The sequence below is a fragment of the Plectropomus leopardus genome, chromosome 20 (genome assembly GCF_026936395.1).
Source record: "Plectropomus leopardus strain MGB_pleo_1.0 chromosome 20, ASM2693639v1, whole genome shotgun sequence".
Taxonomy (NCBI): Eukaryota; Metazoa; Chordata; class Actinopteri; order Perciformes; family Serranidae; genus Plectropomus; species Plectropomus leopardus.
The window spans coordinates 5,993,659-6,017,799 of record NC_142195.1 but is presented as its reverse complement, the minus strand read 5'-3'; the positions used below and the strand labels follow the sequence as shown (position 1 = coordinate 6,017,799).

General features: G+C 38.3%; 2 protein-coding genes across 17 annotated transcripts in view; both read right to left on the bottom strand.

Moving 5' to 3' along the window:
- Nucleotides 1-3,524: 3,524 nt before the first annotated feature.
- Nucleotides 3,525-16,451, bottom strand: tmem174 (transmembrane protein 174). Of its 3 annotated transcripts, none has more exons than XR_015775253.1 (3): nucleotides 14,453-14,583; nucleotides 12,529-12,672; nucleotides 3,525-3,953 (listed from the first exon to the last, which is right to left on the bottom strand). XR_015775253.1 is itself a non-coding variant. In XM_088071414.1 (3 exons), exons 1-3 carry the CDS (start codon nucleotides 16,179-16,181, stop codon nucleotides 3,848-3,850), a joined length of 282 nt encoding a protein of 93 aa, XP_087927540.1. In that variant the 5' UTR covers nucleotides 16,182-16,451; the 3' UTR covers nucleotides 3,525-3,847. The 3 variants fall into 3 exon arrangements, 2 of the variants coding, with proteins under 2 accessions (XP_087927540.1, XP_042365836.2); XM_088071414.1 differs by lacking the exon at nucleotides 14,453-14,583 and adding an exon at nucleotides 16,150-16,451; XM_042509902.2 differs by lacking the exons at nucleotides 12,529-12,672; nucleotides 14,453-14,583 and adding an exon at nucleotides 7,218-7,959.
- Nucleotides 16,452-20,620: 4,169 nt separating this feature from the next.
- fcho2 (FCH and mu domain containing endocytic adaptor 2) overlaps nucleotides 20,621-24,141 on the bottom strand; it is a 66,246-nt gene continuing 62,725 nt past the window's right edge. For all 14 annotated transcript variants that reach the window (XM_088071510.1, XM_088071512.1, XM_088071515.1 and 11 more), the window contains one exon: nucleotides 20,621-24,085. In XM_088071510.1, the coding sequence (XP_087927636.1) occupies nucleotides 24,063-24,085 (23 nt within the window). In that variant the 3' untranslated portion in view covers nucleotides 20,621-24,062. The remainder of the gene's footprint in view (nucleotides 24,086-24,141) is intronic.

Here is a 24,141-nt window from a genome sequence, read left to right as displayed (position 1 = left end):
TATCATGCTAATGTGTTTAATTTTTACAAAAGTCCTCATCTAATGCACATGTTGTAAATATTGGGGGGTATGTGCCCCCTGCATCCACCCTAAATTCTACATGTAAAAGTCTACATAACTACTTCTTTGTGTATTGATTGAAAGATTGAACAACTGCTGAAACAAAACTTTCTTTTCTTTTGTAATGTTTTCCACACTGTCAGCCACGTGGGCATAGTTTCAGCATCATGGGAGACACAAAAGGAGGTTTGCAGATCCCCTCGCCAAAAATTGAGTAGCCTATTAATCACTTGATTTTTCTGCATACTGGTGAATTTTTATGCATCAATGTCTGCTTTTTCATCACTTTATTATGCAAATGTGTGCCCCCTGCACCCACCCCCAAAATCTACCACTATGTAAAAGTTTAAATGACCACATATGTGTTAATATAAAGGTTTAACAATTGCTGAAAATAAACATAATTTTCTTTTTGTAAAGTTTTCCAAACTGTCAGCCACAAGGGCATATGTTTAATTTCAGCATTCAGGGGACACATTATGGAACAAAACAAGGGGTTTGCCTCTGCCAGAAAATTTTGAGTATTAAACCCTTGATTTTTCTGCATTCTGGTGATTTTTTATGCACTCAGCAAGTTATTACTCAAATGTTTTTCTGATGCACATGCTCTAAATATTAAAAGGAAGATGCCCCCTGCAATCTTCCCGAAATCTACACCTGTAGTCAGCCATGTATTTTGCAGCTTTTTGTCAGTCAAAACAAAGCCCCTTGTTGAGCAGTGTTATAACAGAACACAATGAGCTCAGGTTACAGTCTGAACACCAACTTCAGCTGTTTGCTGAGTTGCAGAGACCAAGCCTCCTCGGTCTTATTAGCATGCACCATATGGGAGTCCGGTGGTGTAACAATGCAAACACAATGGCTGCGTCCACTGGCTGCCAGCATGCAGAGCAAGGTCGCAGCTAATTACTCTAGTCTAATCATGATTTCCAGGGATTATCTGACCCTTTGGTATTTTTGATTTCAAAAGGAAAATGCCATCTCAGATGCAGTTTCCAAATCCGTCCACAAATGTTTAGCTGGGAGCACATGTGGTTTAGTGAGAGGGCCTCCGGCTCGGGCCCTCCTGCACAATCCCACCACTTTAGCGGGCGCACAATTGCACGCTCATCCTGGAAAACACGTGACAAAAAAACACAGTGGGAGAGTAAACGTTGGTTCAGTCCAGCAGAGATACATAAAGAACCAAAAAACACCTGTTGAGCTTTTTAAAATCATAAACTCAGCGCGTTTTTTTTTTTTTTAAATTTGAGGTGTTTTATAGAAATCATAGTGCATTAAGACATAACTGCCAAATAATTTCAACACTTTTTTGTACATAATTTATTGATTATTGTTGCGTTTCTCTTTAAAAGATCTTAAGGTGGAAATAAAGTGGTTTCCCTTATTATTAACCGCAAAATGAAAGCTAATAACCCATTCATAACCCTAAAACTCATATCAGGACACACGTTCTCTGGGACTTTTTCCTTCTTTTTTTCAGCCTCTCTTTTATTTCGGAGTTGTTATCGTTCAACATGTTCCGTAATACTTTCATAAATCGTCTCCGATGCTGCAGGATGGTGAAATAATGGGCCCTGTCGGCCACCCGCATTTTACTGTGCTGTAAAAATAATGAAAGTCATATTGCGCTGCGGTTTCAGATCTGCAGGCAAACGGCACAAAGTTTGAAGGAGGTCTGAGATGTTTGCTAAATTGCTATGAATTTTCAGTTTTGGGGGAGAAAAAGTTGTTTTGAGTGCGCGTGCTTTTGGGGAACAACGCCGGCAGTAAATTTAAGAGGGATTTGAGCAAGTGTTGAAGAAAACAATATATTTTTAGTTCTGGAGACATTATTTACCGAGCTGACTACAGTGACATGTCATCTTGCCTGTAAATAAAAAAATAGATTGAGTCAATTAAAATGTTTTTTTCTCACTGCTAAAAATTTAGTTTAAAGCGCTAATAATAAAACAGATCACACCGACATACGCATTATAGGCTACAAAACCGTCAATTGTAAATGTTGAATTTTTAATCTATATTTTTTTAGATTTTGAAACCAGAGTTTTTAGAAGTAATATCACTCGAAAAAAAGTTTGAACCACATAGCCTAAATAAATTATTGAAGTTTAAATAAACTTTTTCCCCAAAAGTACAAACTGACATGTCAAAGAAATATTAATTCCTACGGTATTTTCTTTCTTTTCTTCTTTTATAATCTACATTTTTATCATTTTAAATGCACAATTAATAATTAATAAGCATCAGAAGTTCAAATTCAAATTGATACACCATTAAACAAAATCAATTAAATGAAATCTCTATTAATGTTTCGACTGATTGATTGATTGATTTTATTATAATTACAATTAATTTATCGATTGTTTATTGACGTAATATTTCTATGAAATGTAAAGCTGCACACAGACGTGTTTTTGATGTTATTGGGCTAATTCCTTTATTTTTGCCTAATTCAGTTTGAATTTCGTTCATCTTCATCTTCGTGTCCAAAAAGATCGCCATCCACAGAGTTCCACGAAGAAAAAAAAAATAGGAAACGAAGGCAGTAATACACTCATTAATTATTAACAAAAACGACAGTATTTTAGGCAAGGCGAGTTTTTTAATTCTCTATAGCACCTTTCAACAAAAAAAGAGTATAAAAGTTTAAAGAGCTGTAGGGTGAGCTATAAAAGTGGCAAAACATATACTCCAAATACAAAGCAGATTAAAATCATAAAATTCAAAAAACAACAACAAAAAACCAACAGGTGAATAAAATTTAGTTGCAATGAAAGATATGAATAAAGTGCCCAATATATCTAATAAACAAGGAAGTTTGGTTTAAAGAGCAGATATTGTTTTATTAATTGCGACATTATTATTATAATTATTATTATTATTATTATTATTATTATTATTATTATTATTATTTTTAAAGTAGTATTGTATGCATTATAGGCTTCCCTGATCCTGGTAAAAGCACCTGACCTGACCCGGTGAGTGTATTGATTTCCTCAGTGTTTCTGCCCCCGTGTGGTGCACTGACACTTGTTTTATCCTGCAAACACAACCGACAGTAAACGCCTCACTACTTGTACATATAGTGAATGATCCAGCGGGAAAAAAACCAAACATAACACTTCTGCTTCATCTGAGTGGGTTGCTGACGTCATCAGCATTATTGTTATTATTATTATTATTATTATTATTATTATTATTATTATTATTATTATTATAATAAATAACAACAATAATAATACCATTAGTTGTTTTATACCTGACCTCTACACACACACACACACACACACCATATTTTGATGTTAATTTTCTTGCAGCATAAAAACAAAATCTTTTTTTTTTAGTTATCTCTTGCAAATTGTTCCCATATTGTGTCAGTCAATGGTGTGTGTCCACACTCTCTCTGCCAACATTTATCAGGCATGTACAGCGGTTTCTGCAGCTATTGAGAGACAACAAGCTCTGGATAAATATGTGTTTTATTTTGCTGAATATAAATGCAGTATCTCTAAGTTTCCAGAACCTTGAAGCCCTCAGATGGAGCTGTCCATAAATCTCCATTTTAATGAGTTTTTTTTTTCTTCCAGGGAGCCTCATCTTAGTGGATTTTATGACTTCATCCATAATTATGATGGTAACTGTTCATGATAACAGCTGTGAGAGGAAACAGAGAGAAGTTGTGTTGCTGTGGAATGAAACACAGGGGACGTTTTGTTCTGCGGGACATTTTATCAAATCACTTGCAAAGGAGACATGAAAATTCCTAACAAGATTCAGGAGGCGTTTATGTCACATCGTGTTTGTTAAAAGAAGGGTAGATGTCTTCGTATGCAGGTGGAGGTGAAGAGGCGGCGTCAGCATGTCCTCTTTCTTCTTCTGTCTTCTCAGTCCTACAAGGAATCAAACAACATATCTGAGAGAGACAAGAGCTGGCTGATATTCAAATGTTTACAGGCCCCATTGGTTAACGTTAGGAAGCAGATTGCCCTTTAAAAGAAAACACTGAGGTTGAGCAATTTCTCCCTTGATCATGCCTCTATTTGGCATTAACCCGTGGAAACACAGTGAAACAGGTCAGAAGTTGTGACAACATAAGTGAGAGCTGGTGAGCGGAGCATGTGTTCATATGATCAGGGCAGCAGTTTAGAGTTAGCCTAGGTTAACTGTATTATTCCTGCTGTCTGCTTTTATTAAAGTGAATTACTTTTCCTGGAAACCTGCTGGGAGTAATCGTCTAAAAACAATAAAAGAAAGTGAAAACTTGTAACTTTCCAGTAATGGAACGCAGCTTTGTGTTCAGCGGAGCGTCTGTCCAAGGATATTTGATTTGGATTTCAAATAAATGGGATCCTGCAATTAGTGGCAAGAGACTTTGTTTTATGACAATACGCAGTGTTATGTTTCCCCTCAGCGCTTGGTTTAGGAACAGGTGGGAAAATATGATGAACTGAAAAAAAAAAAAATATACGCCACAATTAGTTTTTCCTTTGCAAAGCACATAAACTGTGTAAAATGTGTTTGATATGACGTTGATTCGACACAGTGCAGGCCGCAGCTTGAGCCAGAAACATTGCTCTGAATATCAACACAGCTCATGAGAAACTATTTTGGTTTTAATTGTCCTCATTTCATTCACACGAGGCTTATTTTATTTTATGGACAGCCAAAGAGAGTGTTGCACTGATTATCTCTTCTCAACATTTTCCCCCTCTTAACTAAACAGTTTGATTTTGTTACTTTTTCAAACTGACCAGAACGTATGTGACACATTGTAAACCATAGTCATTTATGTGAATCAATATCAGTGTGTTGACGGTCATAAAGAGATTCATTCCACCATAATTGGCTGAGTATTGACGGCCAAAAACACTTTGGGCCAAGAGGAAAGTGAGCTCGTGGTTAATAAGAAAAGAACTCTGGCATGTTTTGTTTTAATGAGAAGCTGTGAATGTTTAACACACTCAAATCTGACTTACAGGGACAGTTTAGTTTTTTTAAGATGGGGTTCATATGAGTTACTTATACATAGTAAGTGTATTAATCTCAGTACATGGTGGTGGCCACACCCCCAGTTTGGAGAAGCAGGCAGGAGTATTGACATGGACGTTAAGTAATGTACTGCTGTGGATGGGGGGGCAGCAGAAAAATCTATTTTAGCATTACATGGACATCATTTTTGTTGCATGCATTGCATTCAGACACCTTTCACAAGTATTTAAACCTTTTGAGATGGGATCTTTTTTTTTAAAAAAAAAAAAGGCAATCAGAGACTTGGTGTGAAATGCAAAATAAATACTAAAAGGTGAAGAAAGTGACCTAAAACTTAGCTTAAAAAATAGAAAAGTATCAAATGAAAATATCAGTAAAATTAATTTTATATTATATATTTAAAATTAGATTCCAGAAAACACATGATCATGTATGTTTATTATTTTTGCTTTATTTTAACACTTCTTCACACCCTTTCAGGTCATTCATTCTCTGTTTTTTGCTGTTACTTTTCTTTCCTTTATTTATATATTTATTTATTTTTTCTATCATTTTCTTGTGGATTTTTGGGTCATTTCTTGTTAAGTTTTTCACTGCCTTCTTTCCGTGTTTTTGAAGGAAATCAAGTCAATTTTCTCAGCTTTCAAACAGCTAATTAACCAGATTACAGAGATGACGTTTTGCAGAGGGAGACTGAATGGGCTGAAAGAGAGAGGTGTGTAGGTATACATTTTTTAGGTGGCTAAAATATGTTTTCCACCCACAGCAGTATATTGTATAGCTTTCTAACTCCTGCCTGCTTCTCCAAACCGGGAGTGTTTCAGCTGCCATCGATGGTAGGTAATACCAGTGGCACCTCCAGAAATTTTTCAGAGGGGTGGTCAGATGGGGCAACTGAAAATCTTGGAGTGGCACACCAAAACCAAAAGCCATAACTGAATTACAGGAATGAGGTTATACTGCTGAAATATATCAGCTGGTTGAAAACTGCATGGATATGGAAAGTGAAGAAACTGCATACTGAAATGCTTTGTTTTCTTATCTTTCATTTGATATGACTAATAATCTGATGTGTTCAGTCTAATAAGGACCCCAAAAAGATAGCGCTTTGTTACAAGCAGGGAAACAGCAAATTGAAGTTGTCACAAGCAAATCAAGGATCAAACAGACTGACCTGAAAACCAAGACTTAAATACAAACTAGACTGATGAGGGAACGAAGTGCAGGTGGATAAAAATGGCAGAGAAGCTCAGGTGAGGGGAATGAGGTGATGAACAGGCTGGGAGAAACTGAGGAGCAGGGAAGGACTAACAAGGCTGATGCAGGACAGGTGTGTGGCTGGGTAAATGAGCAAAGGGAGCCCAGAAACATAGGAAGGGGAAAAAACAGTAAATAGAAACACAAAAAAAGGGAAAATCTACACAATTAAAAATTTTCTGTTTAATTTTTTACCCCAACCATGGTGTTACTCAAGTTGGGTCAAATATATATTGGTTATTTTTTGAAAAATCAGGTAATTTTGTCAAAGGCTGCTGTTGAAAATTCTCAATTGAAATTTTAACTCAACTCAGCCCATTCTCATTCCAAAGTCGTCAAATACTGCCACTTAGTCAGGGTTTTGGTGTAAGATACAGACATCAAAAGCCACCTTTTATGGCAGCATGATACCCTCATTTTATAACGTTGCTGGACAAAAGTGGTGTGGCCGCATGATACACAGACGGGCAGCGTCATTGATAACACAGCCACATGTAACCTATCATGGCTGTATGATAAGCTGCTGTACGGCATCAAGTTGAAATGCTGCCGGTAACGACATCGTATAAGAAGTTGGAAAGTCCCAGTAGGGCGGGTGGGGTGGGGTTTGGATGGGTCCAGTCAAAAGATTTTCACCCAGGAGCCCAGTGTTCACTTTCCATATGAACCTAGAGCCAAACGATGTTTTTTTTTTCTAAAAAGCAAAACTCTCCACTGGGATCGCTTGCTTTTTGATGGCATGTGTTTTTGTTTGTTTTTTGGAGAAAAAAAAGTTGCACGTACCAGTCCTGTTAAACCACATATCCATCACCACAGCATGTTTGAGTAATATGGAACCTCAGCAGGGATAAAACATTGTGCCTTTCGAAAGGTGGAGCACTGTCTGTCACATAAGCACTGTTCCCTACCTGCTTCTTCTGCAGTCTGTGTCTGTTTGGTGAGCTGAGCTGTGTTCTTCTGCTGTAAAAGCTGCATTGTCCACACAGCACACAGCGTCATATGGAGGACAGGCTGCAAGGACGCCATTCACAGACCCCCCAGGCTGTAACCCAACAGCTTGGTGTGCCTCCTGGGTTGTAAAGTTATACTGAGGTGGAATACACAGCATTGTTGTGGCATCGTGTAACATGATTGGCTGATTTATGCCACTCAGTGTAAAAGAATGTTGCGTTGAGTTTTGCTCCATCACAGGCATGACAAGTGCTTCTTCATCCCACTGTCTGCAGGGCCAGCAGGAGGCGATCCCAAACTTACAGACACTTGTAAGCATAAAAGTGCCTCCAACAGAGATCAGGATGGGACCCAGCAGTTGGGTCCACTCAAAGTCGAAGTCAGCTTGGTATTGATGCCAGCCCATAGTGGTGAAAGTGACACCCAGAAGGGCTAGGAACAGTCCTGAGAACAGCAAGACTGCTGCAGTCTTCTCACCATCCAGCAGACTGTGTGACTGACGAGGGCGTGGAGCAGGTGTAACTACCAGAGTAGGGTCATTTGGTGGCCCACTGCGAGCTGCTGTAGGATTTCTAACTCTGTTAGCCTCCATCACAGGCCTTTGTGAAGCCATGTTAATCCACAAACCTTGGTCCATGAGTCCTCTAGATGCTGAACCACACAGCCTCTCACAGTGAAGTCAAACTAAATAAACACTGAGTAACTCAGCAGACACTCAGCAGCCAAGAGGAGAAGTTATAAATTAAACTGCACTTGAATTCTGTTTGCCGGAAGAATATAGTGTACTTGTATCGGTCACCATGTTCAAATGGCGACTTCTTTTTTGCAGCATGTGTGCAAATGAACTCATGTGGACAACAAGATTACTTTTGATTAATGGCTGCATGTGCAAGTAGGGCTGGGTTGGTGAATTAGGGCAGATCGTGGCAGAAAAGTCTGGAAATTGTTGAACAATTCTGATGTCATAAACATACTCTTACAAAATGAAATACAACCCTGATTCCCCAAAAGTTGGGATGCTGTGTAAAAAGCAAATTAAAACAGAATGTAACTATTTGCAGATCCTTTTTGACCTTTATTTAATTGAAAACAATACAAAGACTAGGTATGTAATGTTAAAACTGATAAATGTTATTGTTTTTTTGTAACTATACACTCATTTTAAAGTTAATGCCTACAACACATTTTAAAGAAGTTGGGACATGTGTAACACTGTGTGACATCACACACAAGTATTTTTGGAGCTGAGGACAATATTTCTTTGATGTTTTGAAAGTGAAGTTCTTTCACATTCTTGCTTGATATATGACTTCAGTTGTCCAGCAGGTTGGGTTTTATTTTTGCTCTTTGTACTGTGCCACACATTTTCAGTCACAGACAGGTCTGGACTGCAGTAAGGCCAGTCATATACCTGTGCTCTTCTACTCTGAAGCAGGGACGTCCCTGAAAAAGATGTCATCTGGATGGCAGCATATGTCGCTCCAAAACCTGTATGTACCTTTCAGCATTCATGGTGCCTTCACAGATGTGCAAGTTACCCATGATGCCATAGACATTAACACACCTCCATATCATCATAGATGCTGGCTTTTGACTTTATGTTGGTAAAAATCTGGATGGTCGTTTTCCTCTTTCGCCCAGAGGACACAACTTCCATGATTTCCCAAAAACATTTAAAATGTGGAGACCTCAGACCACAGCACAGTTTTCCACTTTGTGTCAGTCCATCTTAGATGAGAGAGAAGTCAGTGACATTTCTGGAAGATGTTGATATTTGGATTACACTTTGCATTTTCAATGTTGGTATTCAGGCTTTGCCCTTCTGTGCAGAGATTTCTCTGAATTCTCCGACTTTTTTGACAACATCATGAATTGTAGATGTTGAAATCCCCAAATTATTTGCAGCTGTGCTTGAAATGTTTGCCCACACAGTTTTTCAAAGAGTGGCCATTCTTGCTTGTGAGTCTTTTTTCAGGATACCCCACATCATGATATTTTAATCAAAGTCCAAGTTCAAGACAAATTTCCCTACGGAGACAATAAAGTATATTGTATCATACCATACATGATACTTGAATTTACCAATTAATCTCTTTACCTGTGGAATGTTCCAGGTATTTTTTGACAACATCCCCAGTATTTTGTTGTCCCTGTCCCAACTTTGTAGGCATCAAATTCAAAAGTATTTACATTTACAAAAAAATAGTCAAGTTTATTAGTTTGATCACTAAATGTGTTGTCTCTCGTTACTGTAATCAATTAAATATAGGTCAAAACAGATTTGCAAATCATTGCGCTGTGCTTTTACTCACATTTTACACAGCATTACAACTTTTATGGAACTGATGGTTGTATAAGCATGCACTCCAATGATGGTTTACAATGAACCCCTATGGTTCATATTTTAGTCAGGTATGAGACATGTCACCATACCCAAGAGAGCATAACGTGAGGTATTAAGACCATGGGAGAAGATTTGGTGTGTTTAAAGTCCATCTGAGAGGCAGAAAAATAAGAAGAAAGGGAGATTCCTGCACGCATAGAACGTGATCTGGAATCCACCTTGTCACATGTCATTTCACACAGACACGTCTCCCATCTGCGCTGTTATGCATAACTTATCAGCGACAGCTCATGCTGCAAGAGTCGAACAATCAGTCTAGCATGTTAAGTGGAGGGGCTTAAAAACACATCACGCTATACGTGTTACAGTCAGAGGCTAAATGAGCTGCACATAAAGTGAAACCCACACGTCACACGCAGGCGTACCGCTGAAGAGGGTGTCTGCTAAAGCTGCCTGATCTCTCAGCATATGGCAAGCCTTACTCTCTTATTAGTTCAAGTCCCTTTTCATGGTTGTGTGACAAAGTTGGATTTATATAAGGCTTCCTAATTTATATATTCCTTCACTAGAGTCTCATTTAGTAGTACTCAGCTTGTGTCTTCTAGCCTGAAAATCAGCTAGACATGTGTGCGCACCACAGTAAAAAAAACACCTATGTCCATGAATTTTTAATTCCGAATGCAAACACAGTGACATGCAAACATGTTTTTCAGTTGAATCTCAAAGCAGTCTGCTCTTGTCCCAGCGGACAGCTTGCATTTGCCTACACAAAAGTACATTTGAACTGTATTGCGTGTAACAAGCATGCCAATCGGAAAGCAGGATCATGCGCTGCTTATAGCAAAGCAAAACAAAAGCTCTTCAGACGATCAAACACACGATGCCAGTGGCTGATCAAACCTAACCTGTGTGTATCTGTGTCCTTGAATGTGTGTGTCTCTCTGTTTACCATAGCCGCAGCTCATTTCACTTGGCACTAATGAACAAAGGGACAGATAACTATACAAAGAATCCATATGAGCGCAATGTTTAAAGAACCCCCCAGAATTGAGGCTACGCAGATTCTTTCAATTAGCAAACTCCAAATATTTATGGACTGAACATTTCCTCTCTGGAAGGAAGGAGAGTTCTGTGTGTGTGTCTCCTGTTGACTCACACTGGGGTGTATTGATCCCCTGGGCTTATGCTTCATTTCACTTGAGCTCTGCCACCATCCTTTAAAAGCACATGTGTCCAACATCTACACTCTTTAAAAAAAAAAAAATCAGAAATAGTCACAAAGCAGCAGCGTATCCAGTACATGAGGTCAGAGGACTATTGTTCAACATTAAATAATGATGACACTTTATAGATGTCATTCTGTAAAGGATAAGATGCTAACAGATTTGGAGAACACTAACGCCTCCTACATCCAGCCCCATTTCTTTCATGCATCAAATCACCAAAGCTGACCCAGATGCACCCCTTTTTTCACCTGGTGGAGTCTGAAGTCTTTAGGCAAAAGGAGAAGAGACCCAGTCTCACCTCTTGTCTTTCTCTCCCTCTGTGTGAATTGTGTCCATGTCTCTTCTTCCTCTGTGTGAAAGGTGTCCTTGTCCATTATCCCTTCTGTGTGAATGGTGTTCCTGTCTCTCTCCATACATGTGACTATTGTTGTTGTCTCTTCCTTTTCTGTGTGAATAGTGTCCTTATCTATTCTCCCTCTGTGTGAATGGTGTCCTCTTGTCTTCTTTTTCTGTGTAAACAGTGTCCCTGTCTCTCTCCTTCCGCTTGAATGTTGTCCTTGTCTCTTTTCACTCTGTGTGACTGATGCTCTTTTCTCTTCTCCATCTGTGTGAACGGTGTCCGACTCTCTCTGTCTGTGTGAACATGTCCTTGCCTCTGTGTATATGGTGTTCTTGACTCTTCTGCATCTAAATGGTGTCCATAACTTCTTCTTCTGTGTAAACAAAGTCCTTGTCTCTTCTCCATCTATTTTAGCGGTGTCCTTTACTCTTGTCCTTCTGCATGAATGATGTCCTTATTTTTTTTCCAGCTGGGTAAATGGTGTCCTTGTCTCTTCTTCTTCTGTGTGAACAGTTTCCATGTCTCTTTCCTTGTGCTTGAATGTTGTCCTCATCTCTTTTAACTCTGTGTGACTGGTGTCCTTATCACTTCTCTTTCTGTGTGAACAGTGACCTTGTCTCATCTACATCTGTGTGAATGGTGTCTTTGTCTTTCTCCATCCACATAAAATGTTTTCCTTATCTCGTTTTTCCTCTGTGTATGTGGTGTTATTGTCTCTTTTGCATTTGTGTGAATTTTGTCCTTATCTCATCTCCTTCTGTGTGAACGGTGTCCCTGTCTCTTCTCTATTTGTACTGTTTCCTTGTCTCTCTTCCGTGTGAACAGTGTCCTTGTCTCTTCTCCCTCTGCATGAAAGGTATCCTTGTCTTCTTTCCCTCTGTGTAACATGTTTCCTTCTTTCTTTTCCTGCTGTGTAAAAAGTGTTCTTGTCTCATGTCCGACTGTGTGAAAGGTGTCCTTATTTCTGGTCCTACCTAATTAGGAGGGATCTGGAACTTGGACAACATCTTCCTGTATCCACATTCTTTATTTGCTATCTATCTACCTAATATAATCATTCAGAATCAAATATCTAATAATAGAGGATGTCAAATTAAGCACATGCATATTGCAGAAAACAGCCAAGATGATAATCTTCCCATAAAGATGATGTTTCCTCTATATTCTGTACGTAGTCTGTAATGCTTAGATTAAAGTGAACTTGCTTCTCTGTCATATTTGTGGAGACATAATACAATCGCACTGACAGATTTGCCTGGGCCAATAAAGACGGGCCAAAGGATCACCATAGGAATTAAGATGTGACCATTTCTCAGTGATCCCCTCCCCCAAACACACACTCACACACACATGCTTACCATGACAAATAGCCTGTGACATGCCTCTGTGAACATGGCACGGAAGGGTCCACTCCCTCTCCCCAAGGCTGATACTGGAGTCTACCAGTGGACGGTACTCTGATGGGCAGATTCACAAAAGGACTGCTTATGCGGCTGCTAAACCTGAACAAATAAGACAAAAAGAACCATAACATGCAACCATAACTGTACTACCAAGCAAGCAGTGTCTTGGTGCTCCTGTGCTATTTGCATGCATTTAGGTTAGGTAATATGAATTCATTTAGTGCAAAATATACAAATGAGCCTCATTAAAAAGCGGTCTAATTTGCAAAGTTCAGCAGTTAATGTTCATGGAGTTACAGTGAAATTAGTCTCACCTCCAGATTTTCCAGTGATCATGAAGTTGTGAGGAATACCCCTGCACTTTGTTCTGGAAATATTAAATCTGTTGCACATATGTCCATCCTGAAAAAGGGATCCCTTCTCAATTGTTTTTCCTGAGGTTTCTAACATTTTCTCCCCCGTTACAGGTTTTTTTGGGGGTATGTTTTTTCTTATCTGCTGTGAGGGACCAAGGACAAAGGGATGTCGTATGCTGTAAAGCCATTTGAGGCAAATTATAATTTGTGAAATTGGGCTTCATAAATAAAATGACTTGACATAACCTCTAGTTCACCAACCTACTGTCATTCTGAAGTTATCAAATGCGTGGTTAGGAGGGGCAGTGGATGGGTCAAACAATCTCTGACTTTCAGGGGGGAGTCTGGTGTTTGCTTCCTGTCTGAATGTGTTTTTTTTTCTACATCTTACCATGTGCATTCCTCCCCTAGTCCTAACCATCTGTGTCAGCTTGTGCTTTTATTGATGTCCCAGTGTTAGTTGCCATATGTTTTTATAACCACGTGCAGCATAATCCCACCATTATGCATTTGTTGACATCAATCATCAGTATTGGCTTCCCAGAACATAAAGAGCAGATGCAGAAGGATACCGAGAATGTAATATGTAGACCTGGCAGTCCACTGCAGAGTGGCAACAGGTGACAATATGTTGCAGCAGAAGCCAGTTCTCAGACTAAAAAATTCAGTTATTTTATTTTTCTCTCTGCCGTTGTTCTGCCAGCTGTGTTCTTGGTGCATTTATACTTTGCCATGTGGATAATTGCAAAAAAAGGGCAAATTGCACTCAGCTGCAAACCTTTATGTGCTTTGCTTTGCACTGCTACATCATAAGTGCAATATCTTTTGTAAATCATTGAGAGAAGCCAGATTGTGTCTCAAGTTTTGCGCTATTTATGATGCCATCAGCGGCCTCATTTTCACTAAACAGTTAGGAAAAATGTACATTGAAATCACAACAGTAGTATTTCTGTTTCTGTCTGTTTGCAGTTCATTATCTTTGCTGGACCCTGTATCACCTGATTTTTGAATGTGCAAAAGAAGCAGAGGGGTGAAAGCATATATATGTCGACACTCTGACACCAACCAACCAGAACGCATGATTTAATCACTGAGTTTATCAGCTGAGTGTATTTTAAAATAACATTCAGGTTGTGTTAAGGGACAATAAAAAAGCGGACAGGAAGACCCTCTATTGAAATGACAGCATCCCTATGGAGATGACGCTTGGAGTGTAAACATTTCATTGCAAAGGTCAGTTTATTTCTGTCTCCAAAAGACACTGAAAGACAAGACACTGAAACTGTAATGTGCTACCTTCTGGTTTATCAACAAAACAATAGGTCAGTGAACATGGGTTCAGAAATAAAGAATCAGTCTTATTTTTGATGCAGTACTTCAGTACTTGCAGTTCTTAAAGATTAAGATGCGTTTTTTTTTAAGGTGTCAGGCTTTGGAAAGCAGGTAGCAGGATAAGTTCAAAATGCAGACAACAGATGAGAAGCAGCAGGACTTATTTAAATGCTCATTTAAGAACTACTTACAGTCTCAAAATCAGGCACGTGATAGTAGGCAGTTAACAGATCCTTAAAAACTAAAAATGAAGACCAACTGACAAACAATACTGGAGTCTGTGAGAGGAGTGAGAATAGGTGAGTTGACTGCAGGACTAGTGAGGTACAGGTGAAACTAATCGGGGCGGGGCAAACCATCAAAACTGGGGGGAAAAGGACAGGAAGAAAAGCGATCTGAAGCCATCATATCAAATAAAGACAAGCTGTTTTAATGCCCGCTGTCACCATCAAATGAAGGCAGAAACTTACAAAAATGGTCAATTAAAAACACACCTGCGCATGTTTTATATGACTGATTGATTGACAGACTAGTTGTAAAGCTGGTGATCTGCCAGGGTCAGCCACATAGAAGCAGTTTGTCCAAGTCCTTCTGAAATGATATATTCCCTGTCAGTTTTGTTAGCCGTGAATTGTGTTCGTGTTTTTATTGCCAGAGGGAAAGCGTTGACAGAGCTCTGCTTGCTGGGTGGAAAATGTGACAGATGCCTTTGGATGCGGGTCTGACATGTTCAGGGCTTTGAGTTATTCTAAAGAGGTCGTCTGGGTTTTTGAGCGCGCGGGAGAAACAGAGGAGAAGAATCCATATTAATGCAATAAACTTACACCATCCATGTTTGTTCAGATGGTTTTCCTCACGGTGAAGAGGGAGATCAAATGGGCACATCAATTCTAAATTGTCCATAAATGTTACTGATGTGGGGCTTGCTCTCTGGATTGTAGAATAACTCAACTCGATGGCTCCTGTGGGCCGTTGGACAAACACGACCGTGATGGTGGACAACAAAGACTAAATGCTCCCTCTGCTCCGACTGTTTCACGGCGCTGATTCTGACGTTCAGACTCTCTCAATCGATACCAGACACAGGCGGCCCGACCATTATCAACCAGGAATTCCCTCTGTTTTAAAGGAATAGTTCCACATTGTCAGAAATACACTTATTTCCCCTCTTGTCAAGAGTTAAAAGATGATGATAATGATCGCAATCTCAGACATGAACATGATATCTCTCTCCAAGTAAAGATAACTCCAAGTTTTACAGGAGAGATATGGTGGTGGAGTCTTTTTAATTACAAGTGCTTTTTCACGCATCTGTTTTTTGCACATTTTTGGAGGGAAGGTGGAAAAGTTGCTATATTGATTAAATAAGTGCAATTAAGTGCGATCTAAATGATGAAGTACATCAGTCACTGCATGTTCTCTTCATCATCTCAGGATGCCTTTAACACTCCAATGTTTGCACACTTTACATTATCATTGATGAATAAAGTCTGCGTGCTGGCCTTCCTTTCTTGCGGTAGGTTTCGGGAAGGTGGATGGACATTAAGCTTGTTGTATCTCAAATGTACAACATCACCTCTGTCTCGAGCTGCCCTCATTGCTGAAAGTAGTTTTCTCCTTCTGACAATTTTCAAATGATCCAGCTGCAGTTTTTCTTCAGAGTTTTCTCACTTTTTCTTTAGATTGTGACACCTACTCTTTCTCAAACTCCTAAATGCGATCTCCAACAGTATTACGGCGTCTTGACTGGCACTTCAAATAGTCGGTCTCATCTTAAATTGAGATCCCACTTTTGCAGATAAAGTCTGGATTTGTCCTGGTTTTACTGGAGTCCTTAGACCAAGTTTTTAAAATCATCAAATCCTTTGTGAGTTATTTCTAGACTCACCTTGAGATCACAGGCTCGCTTTGACAGATCATTGCTCCTCCTGTGTGAAGAATCCACTTCAATTTGCAGGTTTTGAAGCCTTCTTCCTGTTGTTCAACAAGGTTCTGTAGAAGTTTTTCTGCTGGTCCAAAAATTCACGTAATTGACACGTGGTGACATATTCCTCAGTGTTGTCAAGGGAAGCTTTGGGCGGCATGGTTTGGTCATCAGCCCTCAAGGCCTGCTAGACTCAAGGTTTAGCAGAATAGAGATGGAAACCTCCACAAAATAGTTGCATTGTCCACAGTTTTGCTGTAGAGAGTTGGTTTGTCTCTTCTTAATTCACTTTGCAACAGTATTTCTGAGTTTTAGGCAGGATTCCTCAGATTCTGATTAGAAAGGAACCACCCACAAGTTCAGAGAAACACAGCAGCAGCCATCTTGGCACGATCATGACTTTGCAAGAAAGCAAATCATGCTGAAGAGTTCCTTCACGCTCTCTCAATTACATTTCTCTCCCGCTACCTGGACAGTCCATAAACTCAAATCCACTGATCCCATCAAGTCACATAAAACGCCCATCCACACGCAAGAGTCTACATGTGGAACATCAATGTTTTTGGATGTGACTTCGGCTCACATATCTCACTTTGGCCTGTCTGAATAACATCATACACATAAGACCCTCAGATCTCGTCCTCTTGGTCTGAGCGAGGCCGACAGGGAGGAGCAGAGTCAACACTGATGGCTCACACATGTGGCTGCGAGGAGGCGGCTCAGATGGTGGATTTCAAACAGCGAGGAGGAGGTCTTCAGGCAGACGGACACAAAGCATGACTGAGTGTGTAAATATGCACAAGGTGTTGATGTAGTGCTGAGCGTGGATGCACAGTCATGCATACATCCTCCTTAGCGCAGCGCCACATGAGGTTCTCGCAGTGCAAACAGTACATTAGTAACACGTGTGGTGTCTTCAGGCTTTGTTTTCATGCCCTATCATCCTGCGTCTACAGATTGTGGTCATGTACAAAAGCTGACACATACATTTACAGTTTGTCTCTTTTTAATTCCAAGTTTGTATTTTTCAGCTTATGTTTTATTAGTAATATCTATGTAGTTTGGGTGGATTTAACGCTTCAGAACCTGGATCGACATCAGTTTTATTGTTTTGTGTTCAGACGCCTTTCACAAGCTATTTGGATCTTTGAATTCTGAGCAGATTGGTTTTAAAAACATGGGGAGGAAAAGGTAATAACTAATTTGGCTAGAAATGTCCCACAAGCTGCAAGGAATGAGTAAATGTAGGCAAGAAAATTAGCTAAAAATCAGTTTTTAAAACGAGTGGAGGATTATTTTAAAAAATCCACAAAATAATATAAAGTCTAGAAAATTATACTTGTAGTTATAATGATTTCATGTAAAAAAAATATGTTTCTGAGAAAAATATAATGCAATATCTCAAATATATTTTAATTTTTATTTGTCAGCACTTTTTAAGGTCATTTTCTTGTTTGTTTTTGACTTTTTTGCATATATTCTGGTAATTTCTTTTGTAACATTTTTTTTTTTTTTTTTACAATTTTTTAGTAGATTGTTGGACCATGTGCTGTTAATTTACTTGATGCATTTTCCCTTGTTTTTTGAAAGAAATCTAACTAATTTCTTAGGTTTCAAATTTTAATGGATTTTAAAAGATTTTTTTCTCAATCCCTGACTGCTTTATCTGCCAGTTCAGGTCATTTCAGTGGGATTTTCAATGTGTGGGGTCATTTTTTTTGTTCCTGTTGAGTCTTTCTTTTCACTCGAAAATACACTATACTGCAGCAAACTCTGTACAAATTTCTCTAAAGCTCATATAGTCACCGCCTAAATGGAGAAATACTGTAGCTTTCTGGATTAGAGAAAAAATATTTTTTATTGTGCTTTCATGAGAACTGACCCGTCAACATGTCATCATGACATATTGATCTGACTTACTGTTTTTTTATGATGGTTTGACAATACAGAGGAGACACCCAGGTGGATATTCTGGCCTCTGAGACTAAGCGCTCCACCTGACTCAGTGCCTGACTGCTCTCCTGTTTTCACAGATTCACATTTTGAAGCTCAAACATAGTATATTTTCTTATTTTTGAACAGCTTTCATGTTGAAATAAAGATGACAAACACAATTATTATGTGATTATATGATTATGATCAACAATCTTTAAAATGATAGTTCACGTTTTTTTTTAAAAGGGGTTGTAAGAAGTACTTATCCATAGTCTTTTTTTCAGTATTACATACTGAAAATGTTAGTCTGCGCGCTCCCAATTTGGAGAAGCAGGCTGTAATACCATTACGGAATCTAAGTGATGTACTGCTGTGGGCGGAGACCAGCAGCAAAATATATCTTAGCCACTTAAAAAATAATAATTTCATGCAAACTGGGAATGACACTTGAATTATATCTGGGCTTGAGTGTTACTGGATTGTGCAATCTATTTAATACAGTTTATATTTTGCTTTCCTTTTATCTTTTTTTTTTTTGCTGTTGTTTCATTTACTTATTCACTTACTTGTTTTCTCTTCTGTTGAGTGGCGAGGGTGGGATGGGGGTATTTGTTCTGTGGTTTAGTAAGTTTAGATGACATGTTCACTGTCATGGCATCTATACTGTATTTCTTTTTTTTTTATGATAAAACCCCTCAAATATAAAGTCTCCAAAAAAAGAAAAGAATTTCAGTTCAAGTGCACACTATGTTTGGAATATTTTCACTGCTTTTCCTTGCAGTCCAACTGCGATTTCAGATTGTGGAACTGAAGCTGTTGCTCTTTGAAAGCCAGACTTCACTGAGAAAAAGTTATTAACTGTGGCTGAACACAGAAGCTGGTGGTCTACGGCTACATCAATCAGTTTGTGTTATTGTGTGACTGGTGTTTAAAACTGTTAGTTTGGATTCAACAAAGTCACATAATAACATAAAGTAACAAACTGATCGAGGCAGCAGTAGACCAGCAGCTCCAGTCCACTAGAAAAGCCAGTAAGCCTCTCAACTAATATTTCCCAGTGCTGTGAAAAAATCCCTTGAAGCTAAAAAAAACATTTTCCCCATAGGCCACCATTGCAAAAGACACATCCGTAAAACAACAAGACATCTCATACTGCAAACAAGGTAAATCATGAGTGTGCCTCATAATAGGGCAGCCCTCTCACAGCTGGTTTGTTTTGGTGCCGAATTTTTTTACCACTCTGTTATAATGGATTTGATAGTGCTCACTGGGATATTCAAAGTTTTAGATATTTTTTTCAAAAGCCTACCTTGATCTGTGCTTGTCCAGAACTTCATCCTTGACTGTTTTTGCAGAGCTCCTTGTTCTTCATGATGCCACTTGCCTGGTAGTAAATCTTGCTTTGTGGTGTTGAAGACTGGAGCCTTTCAGAGCCGATGCATCTAATACTGAGATCAAGTGACACTTAGCTTGAGCACAGGTGGACTTAATAATAATAATAAGTAGTAGTAATAAGTAATTGTGTGGCCTTTGGAAGTTTTTGGCTGCACAAGGTCTTATTTAAAGGCTCCATAATAAAGGAGGTGAATACATATGCATGCACAGCTTTAGAGATTATTAGTTTTCAGATTCAGATTTTTTTGAAACAAGTTCCTTTTTTCATTTCACTTCTCCAATTAACTATTATTATTACTATTATTATTACTTATTATACTACTATTAGATATTAGAAAATCCCAATACAAATCCATTTAAATTACAGTTAATAATAGAAAAAACAAACAACCAAAAAAACAGGAAAAACACTAAGGGGTGTGAACACTTTTGCAAAGCACCATATTAGCACCTCATACCACCCCACTTCACAAGATCCTTTAACTTGAGGAGACTTTTGTTATTAGTATTTTTGGCCAAGTGGCCATCTACAGTTTCAAACATAAATGCTACCATTTGATGCATTGTACCAGATTATAGCTATAGATTAATTTGCTTCTGCCGTCCCTCAGCAGGTCAGAACAATGACAAACATGCAGTATGTTTAACTGCAACCTGTACTCTGGATCCACAGTGATTATAACAAGGTTACGGGTTTACACCCAGGCCAGCAGCAGTGCGGTGAGCTAAAGGCTAATCTCACACAGTAAAAATGCTTAGTAGCACTTAAGATGTAGTGCAAATGAGAATGGGAATGCAGATAGTTTTTAAGGTATTTAGTCAATAACCAAAGTATTGGACAAATGGAAATTTTGACCTGAAGGTGCTCAGGGATCCCCAAGAATATGCTGACTTGGGAAAATAAACGTCTTTACAAAACTGTTGTGCAAATCCACCTTGTGGATGTTAAGATATTTCTATGGATAAGTCCTGGTAGTGCTGCTGGAGGATCATTCAGGGGATCACCAGGTTCCACCTCTGGGGAGCATAAATGTTCATACAAAACTTAAATTAAAAATGGAACTTACATTATCTTCATGGTGAGGCTAGAAGAAACCACACGGAACACACTTAGTCATTTTAATATATTTGTATATATTCATATATTACACATTTAATACAGGCACGATGAGAAATCGTAGAGACAAAAAGTGGCTGAGATATTGGTAAAAATGTACAATTTATGAGAATCATTTACACAATTTTGCTCTCTTTAAACTCTGTTCAGTACAACACATAAAGAAAGAAAAGATGTGAAAGTGACGGAAAAGAAGGAGCCTCGTAAGTTGATTTTGTACGTTTTGTAGGGACAGCAAGAACCAGCTTGCTTTTATTGAATACACTTACAGAACCTGTGTGCTCTTTTGTTTTTTTTTAATGCATTTGGCTCATTTGACCAAAACCACTGATAAAATGAATTAAAAGAAAACACAGAGTGACATGTTGATATCTCACTCCATAAATGCCTGCTGCTACAATTTTAGGATTTTATGTAAACACATGTATTTCATAGACCTTTAAACATTTTGGCTGATTAAAGTTTAAAGTGAGATACAAAATATTAGACCAAAAGACACAACTTAAATGGACATTTCTATCATCAATTTAAGATTAATGTCTAGATTATTATCAAAGGCTTGAGTCTTAATCCAGAATCATACAAAACATTAAAAACATTAAAATCTGGTGATAATCACCCCGGCAAGATATGATTAACAGAAACAAGTAAATGATCCAAGTACGACATTGGATGAATCAAGTATGTATGAGTTTAAATCACCTGTGAACCAGTCAGTTAAAAAATGACAATTTTCTACAGCACAGCGGACAGTCAAAAGTAAGCCTGATGTGAAAAGTTATTTTAAAATCTTATTCTAAAATCATATCTGAGAGGTCAGTTGGCCACATGATGCACAGTGTATGAAACGGGTTAGGGTAACTCCTGCCCTAAAAAGTTTCGGCAATTTTCAATCACAGCTTCTAGGCAACTAATTTTATCACGTCACATACCAGCATGTTAACCAATTTAAAGGGGAAATGCAGTATTTTTCAACCTGGACTATACTTTTTCAAGTATTTGTGTCTCAGAAACTAATGAGAATAAGGATTTTGGGAACCGTATCGCATGATATCACACAATATGCTGCAGTGTTAGTATTCAGGGCATGTTCGGCAGTTTGCATTCACTAAAAGTGCTTGTTTTTGCCACTGATAGGCCAGATTGTTACACTAAGTGTCTGACAAAAAGAACCCTACAGTGACAAAAAAATTTGCAGAAAGTTAGATCCTTTCTGTTTGAACAGGAACAGCCTCAAAATTGATATCGCCAAACCCACCAGACTCCATTTAAATAACTAGTAATTTTATCATCATAAAACACATTTCATTCAAAGTCGTCAGTTCCAAAATAAAACTCACAAAACCCATACTGATTTGTCTTTCCACTTTTCCAACAATCATCAACTCTGGTTGGGTTGAAATAAACCCTTAACTCACCAAATCAGATGTGAGAATATGCTGGCTTTACAGACGCTTAAATGACTAAGTATTGAAATGGAGTATTTAAAATGATCTATCTCTGTCGGGATCCTTTCCATAATATTGTCACTAACAACAACATTTTGAGCCTGTCAGTGGCAAAAACAAGCTCTTTCAATAAACGTACATTAACATTGCACAGGTGCCCCTTAGTTATTACATTGCAGCTTGTTTCACAGCTATTTGCTGAAACTCAATACTGGACCAACTTCAAAAACATTTGCTCCCATTAGTCAGTCAGACACAAAAACATGAGAAACTATAGTCCACGTTGAAAAACACCAAACTTACCCTTTAAGTATCATTACATGGTTGAGGCCAATAAAAAAACAGAAAAAATACTCTGTCAATAAGTACAACAGCCTCTACAGCAGCATCCTTTGTTAGTCAGGGACAAGAAGCACCAAGAGTCAAATGTGGCAATTTTCCATCTATTTATCCATTTTCTATACCTGCTTGTGCTGTTTATAGTTGCCAAAGGCTTATCCCAACATGCACTGGGTGAGAGGCAGGACAGGTCAGTAATCTATCACAGGGCAATGGCAGTTCTGTGTCACAATATCTAACCACAGTCAACAACACCGGATTACTCAGTGTCGAGTAGTTGCGGTAAGGCATTTGGATCAATCATTTGGCCTTTTTGTGCTACTGCTCACTTACGTCGACGACTGCACGGCGAGTGTGCGAGAGGTTAATGTCAACTGACGAGCGCAGAGTAGAAAAATACAAAATATAAACGAGTTTGGGATGAACCTTAAATCACAGAACATGACTCATTCTTATGTGGAAGACAGTCGGGTTGTAAAAAGAGGAGACATTTTCCCTTCAACATCCAAATAAAAGGAGTAAAAAAAAAAACACAACTGGCACATTGTTGGTGCTATTCTCATTGACTGTGCTGTAGTATACAAAAAAAGATTCGAGAAAAGTTAGATTCAGGCACATTTCTCTATTAATGGGCACAAAAGTGTGATTAAAAACACTGCCAGTTTAAAAAAAGTGAAGATTGGGCTAATGTCCCGTGATTCTTTTTTTAAAAGCATCTAACATTTGACACAATGTTTTACAGTCAAGGTTGCTGTTTTTTCTTTATAAAGTATAAAAATTAAGGGCTTAAAAATGTAAAACAAGCCATGACCGAAAGGGGAATTTACAAGGACAGAATTTCTAAAAAGACCACACTGATCACAGACCCCATTAGGGGTGATTGTTTAAAAAACTCTGCATTTTACCACAGAGAAATGTAGCTTAAATCTGAAAACCCAAATTTGGGTAATTACTTTTTTTGCCTATTGATCCACAGTATAAGAAGAGGCACTGAGGTCAGACTTTTTTTTTTTGTTTTTGCATTCGTTTGAAAGCACTTTGTTATTTTAAGCGATCAAGCTTGTGCCATAAGTGTGTTTAAGACAGATTCTACCTTCATTGTTTCATTGCACATGATGAAAAAAACAAAAAAACGTGAGGAGAAAAAGAAGAAAGATCAGTAAACAAAACTGATTTGAGCGTTGACTCAGAGCTGGTTGAGCAGAATAATCAGTGTTAATATTTACAGTTTTGGAGGGAGAAAGCTTTTCCTCTCTTCCACGGTTTTGTTTTATACTCCTTGTAGGCTCTTGAGAAACGAATATAAGAGGAAGAAGAGCGTCTGAAAGATTGTTAGTGCACTATTTTTTCTTTTTTTTATGATTTCAAATACAATATAGATTTATATCTAATCCATAAATTGTTTCTATACAAAAGTGAATTGATCAGAAAGCATTATTAGACTTCATATCTACACATTTCCTGAAAGCTCGTCTTAGTTTTCTTTTATTTTTTTTTAAACAGTGTTCAATACTCAGTGCTGTTTTATTGTAGTGAGATTCTCGCCTCCTGGGCAAAAGCTCAGATGGATCCAGAGGTTCAGGAAGCCTTGCAAAGTTGCTGTGTCAAAGGATATTTTTTTTTTTGAGAAGTGGTGGGTCACCTCAGCAATCTGCCATGTAACGACCTACAGAAAGAAAGAAAACATGAGCAGTTTGAGGTGCTGATGCATTAAACGTGTCA